This window comes from Zalophus californianus, chromosome 8 (genome assembly GCF_009762305.2).
Source record: "Zalophus californianus isolate mZalCal1 chromosome 8, mZalCal1.pri.v2, whole genome shotgun sequence".
Taxonomy (NCBI): domain Eukaryota; kingdom Metazoa; phylum Chordata; class Mammalia; order Carnivora; family Otariidae; genus Zalophus; species Zalophus californianus.
The window spans coordinates 137,088,452-137,103,051 of record NC_045602.1 but is presented as its reverse complement, the minus strand read 5'-3'; the positions used below and the strand labels follow the sequence as shown (position 1 = coordinate 137,103,051).

Here is a 14,600-nt window from a genome sequence, read left to right as displayed (position 1 = left end):
AAATACACAGTAGAACATGTAAGATATGTGAGATATATTTAAGTAGATATCAAATAATAGCAATAATGGAAGTTTTTAATAATAGTTTTTAATCTGATCTGTTACATAGTAAGTTTTAACTTTCATAATGACTTACCAAAATATTTTCATACTTGACTAATGAACTGCTATCAATAAACATTGACTAAACAAAAAAAAAAATCAAGGTCTCATGTCAGAGTCATAGGCTAATGTTTTGTAATACGTTAAGCAAGTTATTTTATTTTCCAGGTTACGTGGTGTTTTGGACAACATCTGTGGAAATAAAATGCCCTCCAAATGGTCCTGCTGGACTCCTGTGACAAATATTAATCTATGTAATAACCAAAGAGCAGATACTTCATCAGGTGACACATTCAATCAAGGTGAAACACCGTTTTCTCTGTATACAATAGTAGCTCAGGGAAATACTCATTTCTTGCAATGGCTGATAAATATCTTTGATTTTAACAAATTTTTGTATTACCAGTTTATTAATTTAATAAGGATTGGTTTTTTATTTTTCCACTAGATGTTACTGTGAACAAAAAACTTAGGAAACAAAAATCATCCTCTTCAATATCTGAGGATAATTCTGAAGAAACGGAAAAGGTGCAGTATAAGAAAAAAACAATGCAGCATAACAAAATAGAGAAAGCAGAGGTAGGAGTGTGCAAAAGAGACACTCAGCAACGACTAAATCATGCTAAACATTCGGAGCAGAAAAATACTGAAAATACCAAGCAAAGTGATTGGCATATTGAATCTGAAACTACTTTTAAGTCCGTTCTCCTAAATAAGACAGTTGAAGAATCTCTGATCTATAGGAAGAAATACATACTGTCAAAAGATGTGAATACTGCCATTTGTGATAAAAGACCTTCTCCTAGGAAAAATGTGAAAAGTCATAGAAAATCAGGGAAAAGATTAACATCTGAACTTAATTCCTGGGATCTGAAACAAAAAAAAATGGTGAGCTTTCAGTGTGTTTGGTTTCTGCATACCTATAATATGCCTACCTAATGGCATAAGACAGTGAAGGAAGCTTGATGGATTGCTGCAGATTTAACATTTGTGAGAGCTTGTTCTTTAATTCAAGTCTCCAGTCTGAGAGTGAGTGCCTCCCGAATCCCTCACCTCACCCTAGTCCCTGCCCCCACCCCCAAACCAGTGTGCCCACAGGTGTGTAAAGAGGTGTGGTGTGAATGCACCCTGCAGCTCCTGGTGTCCTCCTGATGGTTTTCTTCCACTCTGTCTGGCAGATGCTTTGAGCATGTATACAGAACTGTCTGTACCTCTCTTATGGCGCTTACCTTTCTCTTAATGAATGGTTATTTGTGTCTGTTTTTCTCCTTGTTATAGCCTGTTAGAGTGTAAAGACTGTGTTTATTCATCATTTGTTTTCCTGCATGGCCTAGCTCAGTTCTGCACATAGGAGCATCTGAAACCATTTCTTGGATTACTGCATTAGAGTTTGACAGGTTTTTTCAAAGAAAAGGAAAAAAGATGCAGGTGGAGTGCAGGAGACCGTCTTCTGCTGTCCTGTTGCTCATCCCCGTTGGAGCCTTTCCCTTCTCCTTCAGAGTAGTCACCTGTAGGACATCTCTAGGACAGTTTTAGCTACTCTGCACCATGCTTTAGACCAAAAGTTTACTTTTTTTAGTAGTTACTGTAAATATTTTTTTTGTCATTGCTATCAAGATGCAGATTAAGAAAACTTTTTAATTAGAATACATTCCACTGCCAATAATAGAATCTGTTTTTCACTCTTGCTTAGAAGATGCAGGTCTTATAGCCTTCTATTTTCATATATCTTCCAGAGTGGTATTAATACCTGGACATAGAGTTGATGTAAAATGTCCATGTATTGGAGCATCTCGATATGCAAATGAAATACTTAATAGATAATTTGTAATTGTTGTTTATACTTAGACATTATTTCATTCATCTTGACCATCCTTTTTATTTTGTCTTTAATCTGCAATTCACTTTCTGTGCCTGATTTGGCTACATTCTTCTTTAACCAAATCCTTTTGAGTCACTTTTTCTTATTTCTTAGTATGCTATTTTTCTTTCTAGCCTTAGCTGCTATTTAGTTCTTCAGACGCAGGGGAAGTAAGTTCTTTTTGTCTGAATGCTGAATGTTCTTCAGTTTTTATTTTAAACTGTTTCCTTTGGAATTTAGAATTACTCCCTGAGCTAGTCAGTGGTTTTTTCCTGGGATTATGAAAACTGATCATCTCTAAACTGTGCTCTGATTTTTTTAAAGTCCAACTTCCTGTTTCCAGAAGTTCTCTTCAGTCTTTCATAGTGTTGCTCCCTGTGTTATCATATGTGACTTCCTGCCATTCACAGTGTGATGACTCTCCTCTGAGGTAGTCATCTGATCCTGTTTCCTGTTCACTAGATTAACCCAGAGAAACAGAACCTCTGCAGCTCAGCGATACAGATTTCCCAAGTTGGCTCCAATTATGCTGGAAGTTCTTAAATCATACACTCGCTATTTTAGGGGAGGTTCATTTTTGCTACATTTTTTTTATTAAAATTTTTTTTATTATTCATGTGAGAGAGAGAGAGGGATATGAGCAGGGGAGAGAGGCAGAGGGAGAGGGAGAAGCAAACTCCTCGCTGAGCCAGGAGGCTGATAAGGGGCTCGATCCCAGGATCCTGAGATCATGCCCTGAGCTGAAGGCAGACACTTAACCATTTGAGCCACCCTCGTGCCCCTATTTTTGCTACATTTTTATCAGCCAAGTAAAGTAATCTCAAGAAAAGACAGTAAATAGTAACTAATGATCTACTACATATAAAAACATAAACTTAAAAATGATTAAAATAGGGCACCTGGATGGCTCAGTCTATTAAGCATCTGACTCTTGATTTCCGCTCAGGTCATGATATTAGGGTCATGAGAGCAAGCCCTGCATCAGGTTCTGTGATGGGCATGGAGCCTGCTTGAGATTTTCTCTCTCTTTCCCTCTCCCCCTGCCCCAACCCTCCCTACCCCCACTCTGACTCGCAAAAAAAAAAAAGTAAATTTTTTGTTTCTATTGTATTTTACCATAATTTAAAAAAAAATGCCTGGTTCCCAGAAAAAGGTAAAACTAATGACTAGAATCAGGAGAACTCATATCTTTAAGAGTATTGTGGGGAGTTTTCTCTTAGCCAAATTACCGAAAATTATGCAGATGATAATGGTTTGTAGTCCTTCCATTTTTAAAGTATTAGTATTTTTTACCTTTTTTTTTTTTAAGTAATCCCAACACCGAACGTGGGGCTCGAACTCATGATCCTGAGATCAAGAGTTGCACACTCCACTGACTGAGCCAGGCAGGCACCTTTAAAACAATAGTATTTTTTAGAGCAGTTTCAGGTGTACAAGTACACTGAGAGTTCCCTTATCCCCTTCACCCACACCCCAGTTTCCCCATTATTAGCATCTTACATCAGTGGGTACATGGGTTACAAATTATGAACCAGTATCAATACATTATTACTAACTAAAGTCTATAGGTTAGAATTCACTCTTTGTGTTGTGTATTCTGTATGTTTTGATAGATGTATAGCAACAGGTATTTACTATTACATTATCATACATAATAGTTTTACTGCCCTAAAATTCCCCTGTGCTCCCTACCCCCTCACACTCCTGGCAATCACTGATCTTTTTACTGTTTCCGTAGTTTTGCCTTTTCCAGAATGTCATGGAGTTGGAACTATATAGTATGTAGTCTTTTCAGATTGGCTTCTTTCACTTAGCAATAGCAATGACACTTACTCCATGTGTTTTCATGGCTTCACAGCTCATTTCTTCTTACTGCTGAATAATATTCCATGATATGTATGTACCAAGATTTGTTTAGATGTTCACCTATGGAAGGACATCTTAGCTGGTTTCTATGGTTTGACAGTTAAGACTAAAGCTTCTGTAAACTTTCATTGTGCAGGGTTTATGTGCACATAATCTTTCAGCTCATTTGGGAAAATACCAAGGATCATGATTGCTGGATCATATGGTTAGAATGTGTTTAGTTTTGTAAGAAACTTCCTGTCTTCCCAAAGTGGAAAAAATGGCTGTCCCTTTTTTGCATTCTGAGCAACAGATGAGAGAATTCCTGTTGATCTATATCCTTGCCAATATTGGGTGTTGTCAGTGTCTTGGATCTTAGCTATTGTTATATGTGCTTAGTGGCATCTCATTTTAATTTGCAATTCCCTAATGACATATGAATTTGAGCCTCCTTTTATATTTTTATTTACCATCTGAATGTCATCTTTAGTGAGTTGTCTGTTCAGATCTTTTGCTCATTTTTTAACTGGGTTCTTTGTTATTGTCAAATATTAACAGTTCTTTGTATAATTTAGATATAGGCATGCCATGTTTTATTGCACTTCATAGATACTGCATGTTTTTATGAATTGAAGGTTTGTGGCAGCCCTGTATTGGGCAGATGTATTGGTGCCATTTTTCCAACAACATCTGCTAACTTTATGTCTCTGTCACATTTTGGTAATTTTCATAATATTTCAAAGTTTTTCATTATTTTTATATTAGTTATAGTGATCTGTAATCAGTGTTCTTTGATGTTATTATTGTAATTTTTTGAGGCACCATGACCGCACCGATAGGAGGGCAAACGTAATGTGTGTTTTCTGACTGCTCCACTACCTGGCAGTTCCCACATCTCCCTTCCTCTCCTCAGGCCTCTCGGTTCCCTGAGACAGAACAATATTGAGATTAGGCCAGTTAACAACCTTACAGGGGTCTCTAAGTGTTCAAGTGAAAGGAAGAGTCACACATCTCTCAGTTTAAGTCAAAAGTTAAAAATGATTAACTTAATGAGGAAGGCATGCAGAAAGCTGATATAAGCAAAAACCTTGGCCTCTTGTGAAACAGCTTTATTCTGGAGGAAGTCTGAGTGGCCTGGATAGAAGCTCAAGCCAGCCACAAAATTCTCTTAAGCCGAAGCCCACTTAAGAGCAAGGCCCTAACTCTCTTCAGTTTTATGAAGGCTGAGAGAGGTAAAGAAGCTGCAGAAGAAAAGTCTGAAGCTAGCAGAGACTGGTTCATGTAGTTTAGGGAAAGAAGCCATCTCCATAACATAAAAATGCAAGGTGAAGCAGCGAGTTATCCAGATGATCTAGCTAAGATAATTAATGAAGGTGGCTACACTAAAGAGATTTTCAATGTAGGCAAGAGAGCCATATATGGGAAGAAGATGCCATCTAGGACTTTTATAGCTAGAGATAAGTCAGTGCCTCGCACCGGAGCTTCAAAGGACAGGCTGACTCTCTTGTTACGAGCTGATGCAGCTGGTGACTATAAGTTAGAGCCAGTGCTCACTGACCATTCTGAAAATCCTAGGGGCCTTAAGAATTATGCTAAATCTACTCTGCCTGTGCTCTATAAATGAAACAGCAAAACCTGTGTCACAGCACATCTGTTTACAACATGGTTTGCTGAATATATTTTAATCCCACTGTTGAGATCTGCTCAGAAAAAAAGATTCCTTTTTAAAATATTACTTCTGACTGACAGTGCTCCTGGTCATTCAAGAGCTTTGATGGAGATGTACAGGGAAATTAATGTTTTCATACCTCCTAACATAACATCCATTCTGCAGCCCATGGATCAAAGGGTAATTTTTACTTTCAAGTCTTACTATTTAAGAATACATATCATAAGGCTCTAGCTGCCATAGATAGTGATTCCTCTGATAGAGCTGGGCAAACTAAATTGAAAGCCTCTGGAAAGGATTCACCATTCTAGATACCATTAGGAACATTTGTGAATGGGGCACCCAGCTGACTCATTGGGTTAAGCATCCGACTCTGATTTTGGCTCAGGTCATGATCTGAGGGTCATGAGGTTGAGCCCTGTGTCGGGCTTCACGCTGGGCTTGGAGCCTTACTTAGGATTCTCTCTCCCTTCTCCCCCGCCCCCCAAAAACCTTAGTGATTCATGGAAAGAGGTCAAAATATCAACATTAGCAGGAGTTTGGAAGAGTTGATTCCAACCCTCATGGATGACTTTGATGGGTTCAAGACTTCAGTGTTGGAAGTAGCTGCAGATGTGGTGGAAACAACAGGAGAACTAGAATTAGAAGTGGAGCCTGAAGATGGGACTGAATTGCTGTGATCTCACTATAATAAGCCTTTAACGGATGAAGAAGTGCTTCTTATGGATGAACAAAGACCATGGTTTCTTGAGATGGAATCTACTCATGGTGGAGATGCTGTGAAGACTGACAACAAAGAATTTAGAATATTACATAAAGTTGATAAACATAGGCAGGGTTTGAAAGGCTTGACTTCAATTTTGAAAGAAGTTCTGCTGTGGGTAAAATGCCATCAAGCAGCATTGCATGCTACACAGAAATCACTCACAAAAGGAAGAGTCAGTCAATGGCGGCAAATTTCATTGTTGTCTTATTGTAAGAAATTGCCACAGCCACCCCAGCCTTCAACAACCACCACCCTGATCAGTCAGCAGGCATCAACACTGAGGCAAGACCCTCTACCAGAAAAAAGATTACAATTTGCTAAAACTCAGATGATTGGCATTTTTTAGCATTAAAGTATTTTTTAATTAAGGTATGTACTTTTTTTAAAAGACATAATGCTATTGTACATTTAATAGACTATAGTATAGAGTAAGCATAACTTTTATATGTGCTGGGAAACTGAGTTCATTTGACTCACTTTAATGCATTATTTGCTTTATGACTCTGTTCTAGAACCAAAACCACGGGATCTCTGCAGTATGTCTGTACAAGTCCTTTGTCAGATACGTGTTTTACAAAATTTTCTTTCTGTCTATGGCTCGTCTTTTTATTTTTGAAACAGTGGCTTTCACAGAACATAAGTTTTTAATTTTGATGACATTCTACTCAATTTTGTCTTTCATAGATTGCGCTTTTGGTGTTATACATAAAAAGGCATTGCCAAACCCAAAGTCAACCTAGATTTTCTCCTTCAAGGAGTTTTATAGTTTGCATTTTACTTTTAGGTTTATGATCCCTTTTGAGTTAATTTTTGTGAAGGGTGTAATTTCTGTGTCTAGATTTGTTTTTTGTTTTCTGTTTTTGTTTTTTAGCATGTGGATGTCCAGTTATTCCATCATCGTTTGTTGAAAAGACTGTCCTTTCTCCATTGCATTGCTTTTGCTTCTTTGTCAAAGATCGGTTGACTATATAAATGAGGGTATTCCTGGGCTTTCTGTTTGCTCTCTGTTTTGTTTTATTACTCCATTTGTCTATTTCACCAATACCACTCTATATTGATTGTTGTATCTTTATAGTAAGTCTTAAAGTATGGTAGTGTCAATCTTCCAACTTTGTTCTTCAGTACTATATTGGCTATTCTCGTTGTTTTCTCCATGTACACCGTAGAATCATTCTGTTGATATCTACAAAATAACTTGCTGAGATTTTGATTAGGATTGCATTGACTCTGTAGTTCAAGTTGGGAAGAACTGACATCTTGACAATATTAAGCTTCCTGTCAATGAATGTGGAATTTCCTTCCGTTTATTTAGTCTTTGATGTTCTTCATTAGTCATGTATAGCTCTTGTACGTGTTTTGTTAGATTTATACCTAAGTATTTCATTTTGGGGAGTACTAATGTAAATGGAATATAATTTCAAACTCTGGTTGTTCATTACTAGCTTATGAGAAAGCAGTCAACTTTTGTATATTAATCTTATATCCTTCAGCAGTGCTATCACATTTGCTTTTTAGTTCCAGGAGTATTTTTGTTAATTTTTTGAGATTTTTTTTTTCTACATAAACAATGATGTCATCTGCGAACAAAGACAGTTTCATTTCTTCCCATTCTGTATTCCATTTATTTCCTTCTCTTGTCTTACTGCATTCATAGGACTTCCCAGTTTGATGCTGAATAGAAGTGGTGAGAGCCGGCATCTTTCCCTTGTTTCTGACCTTGGTGGGAAAACATGTAGTTTTTCTCCATTAAGTATGATGTTAGATGTAATTTTGTTTTTTTGGAAGTTGTTCTTAAGCTGAAGACATTCCCTTCTGTTCCTAGTTTTCTGAGAATTGTTATCATGAAAGGGTGTTGGGTTTTCTCAAATGCTTTTCTTATATCTATTGATAAGATAATACGATTTTTCTTTAGCCTGTTGGTATGATACATTATGTTAATTGATTTTAAAATGTTGAATCAGACTTTCATACCTTGAATAAATACCATTTAGTTGTGGTATATAATTCTTTTTAAACATTATTGAATACAATTTGCTAATATTTTGTTGATTTTTTTTTATCTATGTTCATGAGAGATAGTGGTCTGTAAGGTCTATTTCCTATCTTGTATTATCTTTGATTTTGGTGTAAAGATGATACTAGCTTCATTTAATGAGTTAGGAAGTATTCCCTCTGATTCTGTCTTCTGGATGATTGTGGAAAATTGGTATAATTCTTCCTTAAGTATTTGATAGAACTCACCCGTAAACCCATCTGGGGCCTGGTGCTTGCTGTTTTAGAAGGTATTAATTAGGGACACCTAGGTGGCTCAGTCAGTTTAGCAGCTGCCTTTGGCTCAGGTCATGATCCCAGGACCCTGGGATTGAGTCCCGTGTCAGGCTCCTTGCTCAGTGGGGAGCCTGCTTCTCCCTCTGCCTGACGCTCCCCCTGCTTGTGTGCTCTCAGTCTCTCTGACAAATAAATAAAATCTTAAAAAAAAAGAAGAAGGTATTAATTATTGATTCAATTTCTTTAATAGATATAGTCCTATTCAGATGATCTATTTCTCCTTGTATGAGTTCTGGTAGATTTTACCTTTCAAGGAATTGGCCCATTTGATTTAGGTTATCAAATTTGTGGGCAAAGAGTTGTTCATAATATTCCTTTTTTTTAACCTTTTAATGTCTATAAGAGTGACAGCCTCTAGTTCATTTCTGATAGTAGTAATTTCTGTCTTTTCTCTCTCTCTTTTTCCCTTAGCTAACCTGGCTAGAGATGTATTGATTTTATTGATCTTTTCGAAGAACCAGATTGTAGTTTCCTTTAGTTTTTGATACGATTTTTTTCCCATGGAGAGAAATTTTTATTTTGTTCTCTACAGAGCACTCTGCACCATTCTGTAAACTGTTAAATCTTATCCTGTGTTGTTTAATACCTAACGAAGTCCAGACTTCCTAAATAATTTCTTACCTCCTTTATTTCTCTTTGTAGTTATATACAGAACCAGATTTTTCTTAACTGTTCCTTTATTTTCCTTTGAAGGATTACTGGTAGAGCTTTAAAGTAACTTATAAATTGTTTCAGAGAGGAAAGTCAAAAGAGAAAGGATTTACTGATGCAGCAGAATCCTTGATAAACCAAATTAATAAGAGGTATAAACCAAAGGAGTCTACAAGAAAATTCAAGGAGTCTTTGATTGACAGGTATGTTCTTAAACTTTAGACATAAATTTTTTTCTGACAGATACAACTAAATTATTTTACACCATTTTAAGAAGGTTAGTTTTGAACATGTTCAAGTTATACAATTTTCCAGTAGAAAACACCTAGTTATTTACTTTTAAAAACAGTAGCTGTTTAAATTATACAGGAAGGGAACTGACTTTGAAATTAGTCATTGTAGTAGGTGATTATTACATTTTATAAAGTATCAAAAATACCATATTGATACAGCATACCATTTTGTAAATAAATCTTTAGGATATAGACATTTTAAGATTTTTACTGAGCCTAGTGATGAGTAAAACTAAATATATTTAAATATATTGCTTAATGAAACATGATTTAAATGAGCTGAAATGAGTTACTTTTATATAGTAAATATATATTTTTTCATTGGCAGTCTTTCTGAAGGTTAGTTCTTTTCTTATTGCAAAATGTTTCTTTACAGGTTGATTGGTGGTTAGTTCATATTTAAATTAATTCTGGCCTTATGATAAGACACAAAACAATTTCTCCCGGCAGAACCATTCATTTCCAATTGCTGAGCACCTCCTACTGCATGAGTGATTCAGCTTATTAACAGTTAGTGTTGCTATTTACTACAAGTGAAGTTGCAAAAATATTTATATTTATATTTATAGCATATTGAGTGTAAACTTAGTGACCCAAATGTTTTACCTTATATAAAAAGGCTTTTATGAAGAATATTCTAATACTGAATTGCTTTTTTAATTTTGACAAAACCTTTCTTATAGTGGTTTTTCAAACAAATCTGATCTACAGCTCAGTAAGGTAGGTTTCATTTATTTAAATACACCAAATGTATAGTCAAACTCTATATGATATTTGACTGTAAACATAAAATAGAATCGCAGTATAGGGTAGAATTAGTGTTTTCAGCATGTTGATAAATGGATAAACAACCGACAAGTTTAGTGGCAACCACTCAAAATAGTCCTCTTTCTGTTCGGCTTTTCAAAAAGCAATGTTTCTTTTCCATATGTGAGTGTGATCTTTTCATTTTCTGGTACCTGATTCAGTGAATCTTTATCTTCATTTTTTTTTCCTAGTTAATCCCATCTCCTCTGACAATAAGATCCTTAAGTCTCTGTTTTTTGTTTAAAAAAATTACTATTTATTCAGGTTTAAAATACCAATTATCTTTGATTTCTTCTTCACAATTACTTTCCATTTAATTTCAAGTTTTGAGGTTCACCTTCTGTATGTTCCTCTTAAATCTCCCCTCTGCTGCCTGTGCAACTCATTTTTCCTAGTTTGAGTTCTAATTTCTCGTCCCTAGATTATTGCAATAGCTTTTATGTCATTCTTTTTGCCTCTAGTATTTCTCTTGCCGGCCTGTCATTCTCTTCAGTATGAGCTTTTTTTCTTTTTAAAGCTCCACTCAGGCCATTCTCTTGTTCCAATTCCTTCTTTGGTCCCTGTTGCTTACTAAGTGGAGACTCAGGCTGGCTTCCTGGACCCTTTGAAAAGTCCATCTTTATTTCCTAGTATTAGCTCCCTATGCATGTCTCCTTTCGCTGAAGCAGAAGAACTTGAGATTCCCTGAAGTGTCTTTCCCAAGTGTTTATTCTCTTCTTCTTCCCCTCTTCAGAAAAAAATTTGAACTGAGTCAGCATGCTCTCACACTCTTTTCTGGTCATCAAAACTTGATTCCTCCTTGCAAGTCTTGCTTCAGAGTCTGCCTTCTTTTTAAAAACTTCCAAGGTGTCCTGCCTCAAAATCCAAACGGGCAAGAATTCTGAATCTACACACCTGATTTCTTTGTACCATTTTTTGATATTTTACTCACTGTTGCAGTTCTTTTTATCTTTCATTAGCATGTGTCTGCTTAGAATCATCGCTGTATCTTATATAACACTTTCGTTCCCTTTTGTGTCCTTTTTAATATTTTGGCTTATTTTTGGTGTCTTCTGTAATACCTAACACATGCTAGCACACAATAGATGAATTGAACAGGTGTATGTAAATGCTGGTAAAAATCCTATTGGAAAGGATAATGGAGATAAGTGATCAGAGGAATAATATATTAAGGGATAAACTTTTTGAAATAATACAAAATATATAAAACAGCCAAAATATATAATAAAATTTAATATGAATAACAACTAAAATGAATAGTTTTAATATTTCCAACTTATTAGACTTCAGAGTATTTCTGTTCAGTAATCAGTCATTTAGTGATATTAATAGTGATTTTACATAAACCTTAGTCTCTCCCCAGGTTTTTGTATTTACGACTTTAAAGCAAACGAATCTGGGGAAAAAAGCATGCTTGTTTTGTGATTCTAAAATCACTAAGGTTCAGCTTGTAGGATAGCATTTACCTACGTATACGTACAGGAGTGTCAGTGCAAATAAAGATGTAATTTACAGTCCTTTCAATTATGCTCTTAGATTTTATATTTTATATTTAATCTATCTTTTATATTTAATTTTATGTTTACATTTTATATTTAATTTTATATCTTATATTTACATTTTATATTTGATTTACAGTACTTTCAGTTATGCTCTTAGTACTTAAAGTCTTCAAAATTTTTATAGGTGTGGATGTTTAATACTTTTATTCAGTTTACATTAAGGAAATGGTTACAGATGTAAAACATGAGTAGAAACAAGTAGAAAATATATGAAAATATAATTGCATATGTTTGTTTGACAACTATACTAATGTACAAGTTTGAATGTTATATAAACTTCTTTTGCATTTAGGAAAAGGTTCAGAAAAAAAGTTATAGACAACTGAAGACTACTCTTGTTAATGTTACTTCTGAATGCCCATTGTAAGTAATTTTCCATAGATCTTAGTTTGATTCATATTTGAAGAAAATTTATTATATAATGGAGTTAATATTTCTCTTCATTTTTACAGGAATGATGTTTACAATTTTAATTTGAATGGAGCTGATGAGCCTATTATAAAACTTGGAGTAAGCTAGAAATCAGTATTTTGTATTTAGTATTTATTTTGTATTCACTGTATAGTTATTACAGTGTTTTTTTTGGTTTCCATTCTCTTATAGATATGCTTTAAAATATTTTAGAATTTATTTGGCACGAACTTAGGTATATTTGGTTTCCTTTCAAATCCTTTGGACTGAAGTAGAGAAAAATGGGTAATTGGGGTATGGGGGGACTCACACTACTACATTAAGAAAATCACCTTCCTTCTTGATACAAGAAATTTTAAAATCTATTTATTTTGTTTTTATTATATTTTATAGTATTAGCTTTCTTCTTAAATATATAAAAATATTTTAGTAAAATTAATTTTATTAGATGCATCTTATGATAGGAAGTAATAGAAACCAGATTTTATGTTTATTTTTTTTAATTTTTGTTTGCCTTATTTCAACACTAAGAAGAAATTTTTAATGTTTATTCACAATATAGATCCAGGAATTTCAAGCTACAGCTACAGAAGCCTGTGTGGATAATTCAATAAAATTGTAGGTGCTTTTATTATAATTAGATGGATCAAATTAAAATAAACTTCTCAATTGTTCTTTTTCTTCAATATTTCCTCCCAATTTGAGAGTTTTTAACATATGAGAAGAATGAATAAAAATGCTACTGGCATGATTACCCCCATTATATTTCTAATATTTCAGCCTTTGCTTCTAAAATTAATATGCAGATTCTATGTACTTTTAATATTAGTTGTGTCTCTTAGATGACAAAGCTGAAAGGACTTAGTCCTTTCATCTGATCTTGTTATTTTTACAATTAACTGAGGTCAGAGAGCATAAGCAACTTGGCCAGAATTATATAGTGAATTAGTAGAACAAGGCTGAAAACCCCGGTCTGACTGTCCGGTGTATGTTACCTTAAGAGAGCAAATAATAAAGTTAATTAAAATTAATGCATATTTTTGTTTAAGGATAGGTTTAAGGAATCATGATGAACTTGAAACTTCTCTCAAAACAAAAGATAAAAGAGTAAGTTATATCCTAATTATTTTAAAAATAATTTTCCAATGCCAAAGATGATCACAGATCTAGAAAACAATTATTTGGATTTTTCCCCCTCTGTGAGATTATCCACTTGCCTGCTATGACCTTGGCATGGTCTCTGAGCTATTTGCAATCATCTAGTAAGAAAAGATATGATGGCTTTAGTTACCTTCTTTAATGACATTGGCTTATGTCCCTGTGGTCATAAGTGGTTTTAACAACAACAAATTAAGAATCTCAATCTCTGATCTGGATTTCTGAGTGACTTTCCAGGTATGTTTTATGCCTATGCCAGGTAAATTAGTATGCCAAAAAATTAAGAAGTTAGTTTTTCTGTTCCTTGGGGTTATTTTTTTTTTTTTTTGGCTTAATTTACCTTGCATAGTATATAATGAGACACATTTCTTCATCTATTACAAGGATTCTTTTTTTTTTTTTATAGACTGTAACAAATCCTAAAAAGAAAAATCTCTTTAGTGATACTGACGCAGAATACAGATGTGATGACAGTAAGACTGATGTTAGCTGGCTAAAGGAACCAAAATCAAAACCACAGCTAATAGACTATAGCAGAAATAAAAATGTGAAGAAACCTAAAAGTGGGAAATCAAGTAAGAAATCACTTTTAGAGAAATGTTGCAAATGATTTTACCATTTCAACTATATGAAATGTTTTGTTGGTTGATAAGTATATTTGTATATGTAGTTAGTATTTATACCTACATAGCCTTGTGAATAGAAAAGAAGAGCAAATACACCACAGCACTACAGTGGTTTTGTTTTTTGTTTTATTATTTTTAGTAATATGGTTATATATAAATTATTTTTTTACTGGGGTCTTAGAGACACAAAATATGATTGTCATATTTTCGGTTCATGCATACTCTCATCGTTTGTCTACTCATGGCTGTTATTCAGTTATTTAGCAATTATCGTGAATGATATATTATTAAGTATTCATGAAACCAACACTCTAAGCAAAAATCAAATCTTGCACATCCCATTTCCTGTCATACCCAACCCATATACTTTTTAGGAATTCACATAGAATTCATATAAAGATATACTGTAAAGAAAACAATTTTCTTGCAGAAATATTTTTGCCTAAATCTTCCACAGATTATCTTCCCAGCATATGGCTTCTGCTTTGTCTAGTGACCCTCTTGAAGTAGCTGGATAAGAG

At 34.4% G+C, this 14,600-nt stretch overlaps 1 protein-coding gene across 6 annotated transcripts in view; it reads left to right on the top strand.

The window, feature by feature from the left end:
* SYCP2 (synaptonemal complex protein 2) overlaps positions 1-14,600 on the top strand; it is a 101,005-nt gene that overhangs the window by 71,488 nt on the left and 14,917 nt on the right. For all 6 annotated transcript variants that reach the window (XM_027623503.1, XM_027623505.1, XM_027623504.1 and 3 more), the window contains 9 exons: positions 271-404; positions 551-990; positions 9,307-9,425; positions 10,199-10,235; positions 12,177-12,247; positions 12,337-12,394; positions 12,858-12,913; positions 13,345-13,402; positions 13,860-14,028. In XM_027623503.1, the coding sequence (XP_027479304.1) occupies positions 271-404; positions 551-990; positions 9,307-9,425; positions 10,199-10,235; positions 12,177-12,247; positions 12,337-12,394; positions 12,858-12,913; positions 13,345-13,402; positions 13,860-14,028 (1,142 nt within the window). The remainder of the gene's footprint in view (positions 1-270; positions 405-550; positions 991-9,306; positions 9,426-10,198; positions 10,236-12,176; positions 12,248-12,336; positions 12,395-12,857; positions 12,914-13,344; positions 13,403-13,859; positions 14,029-14,600) is intronic.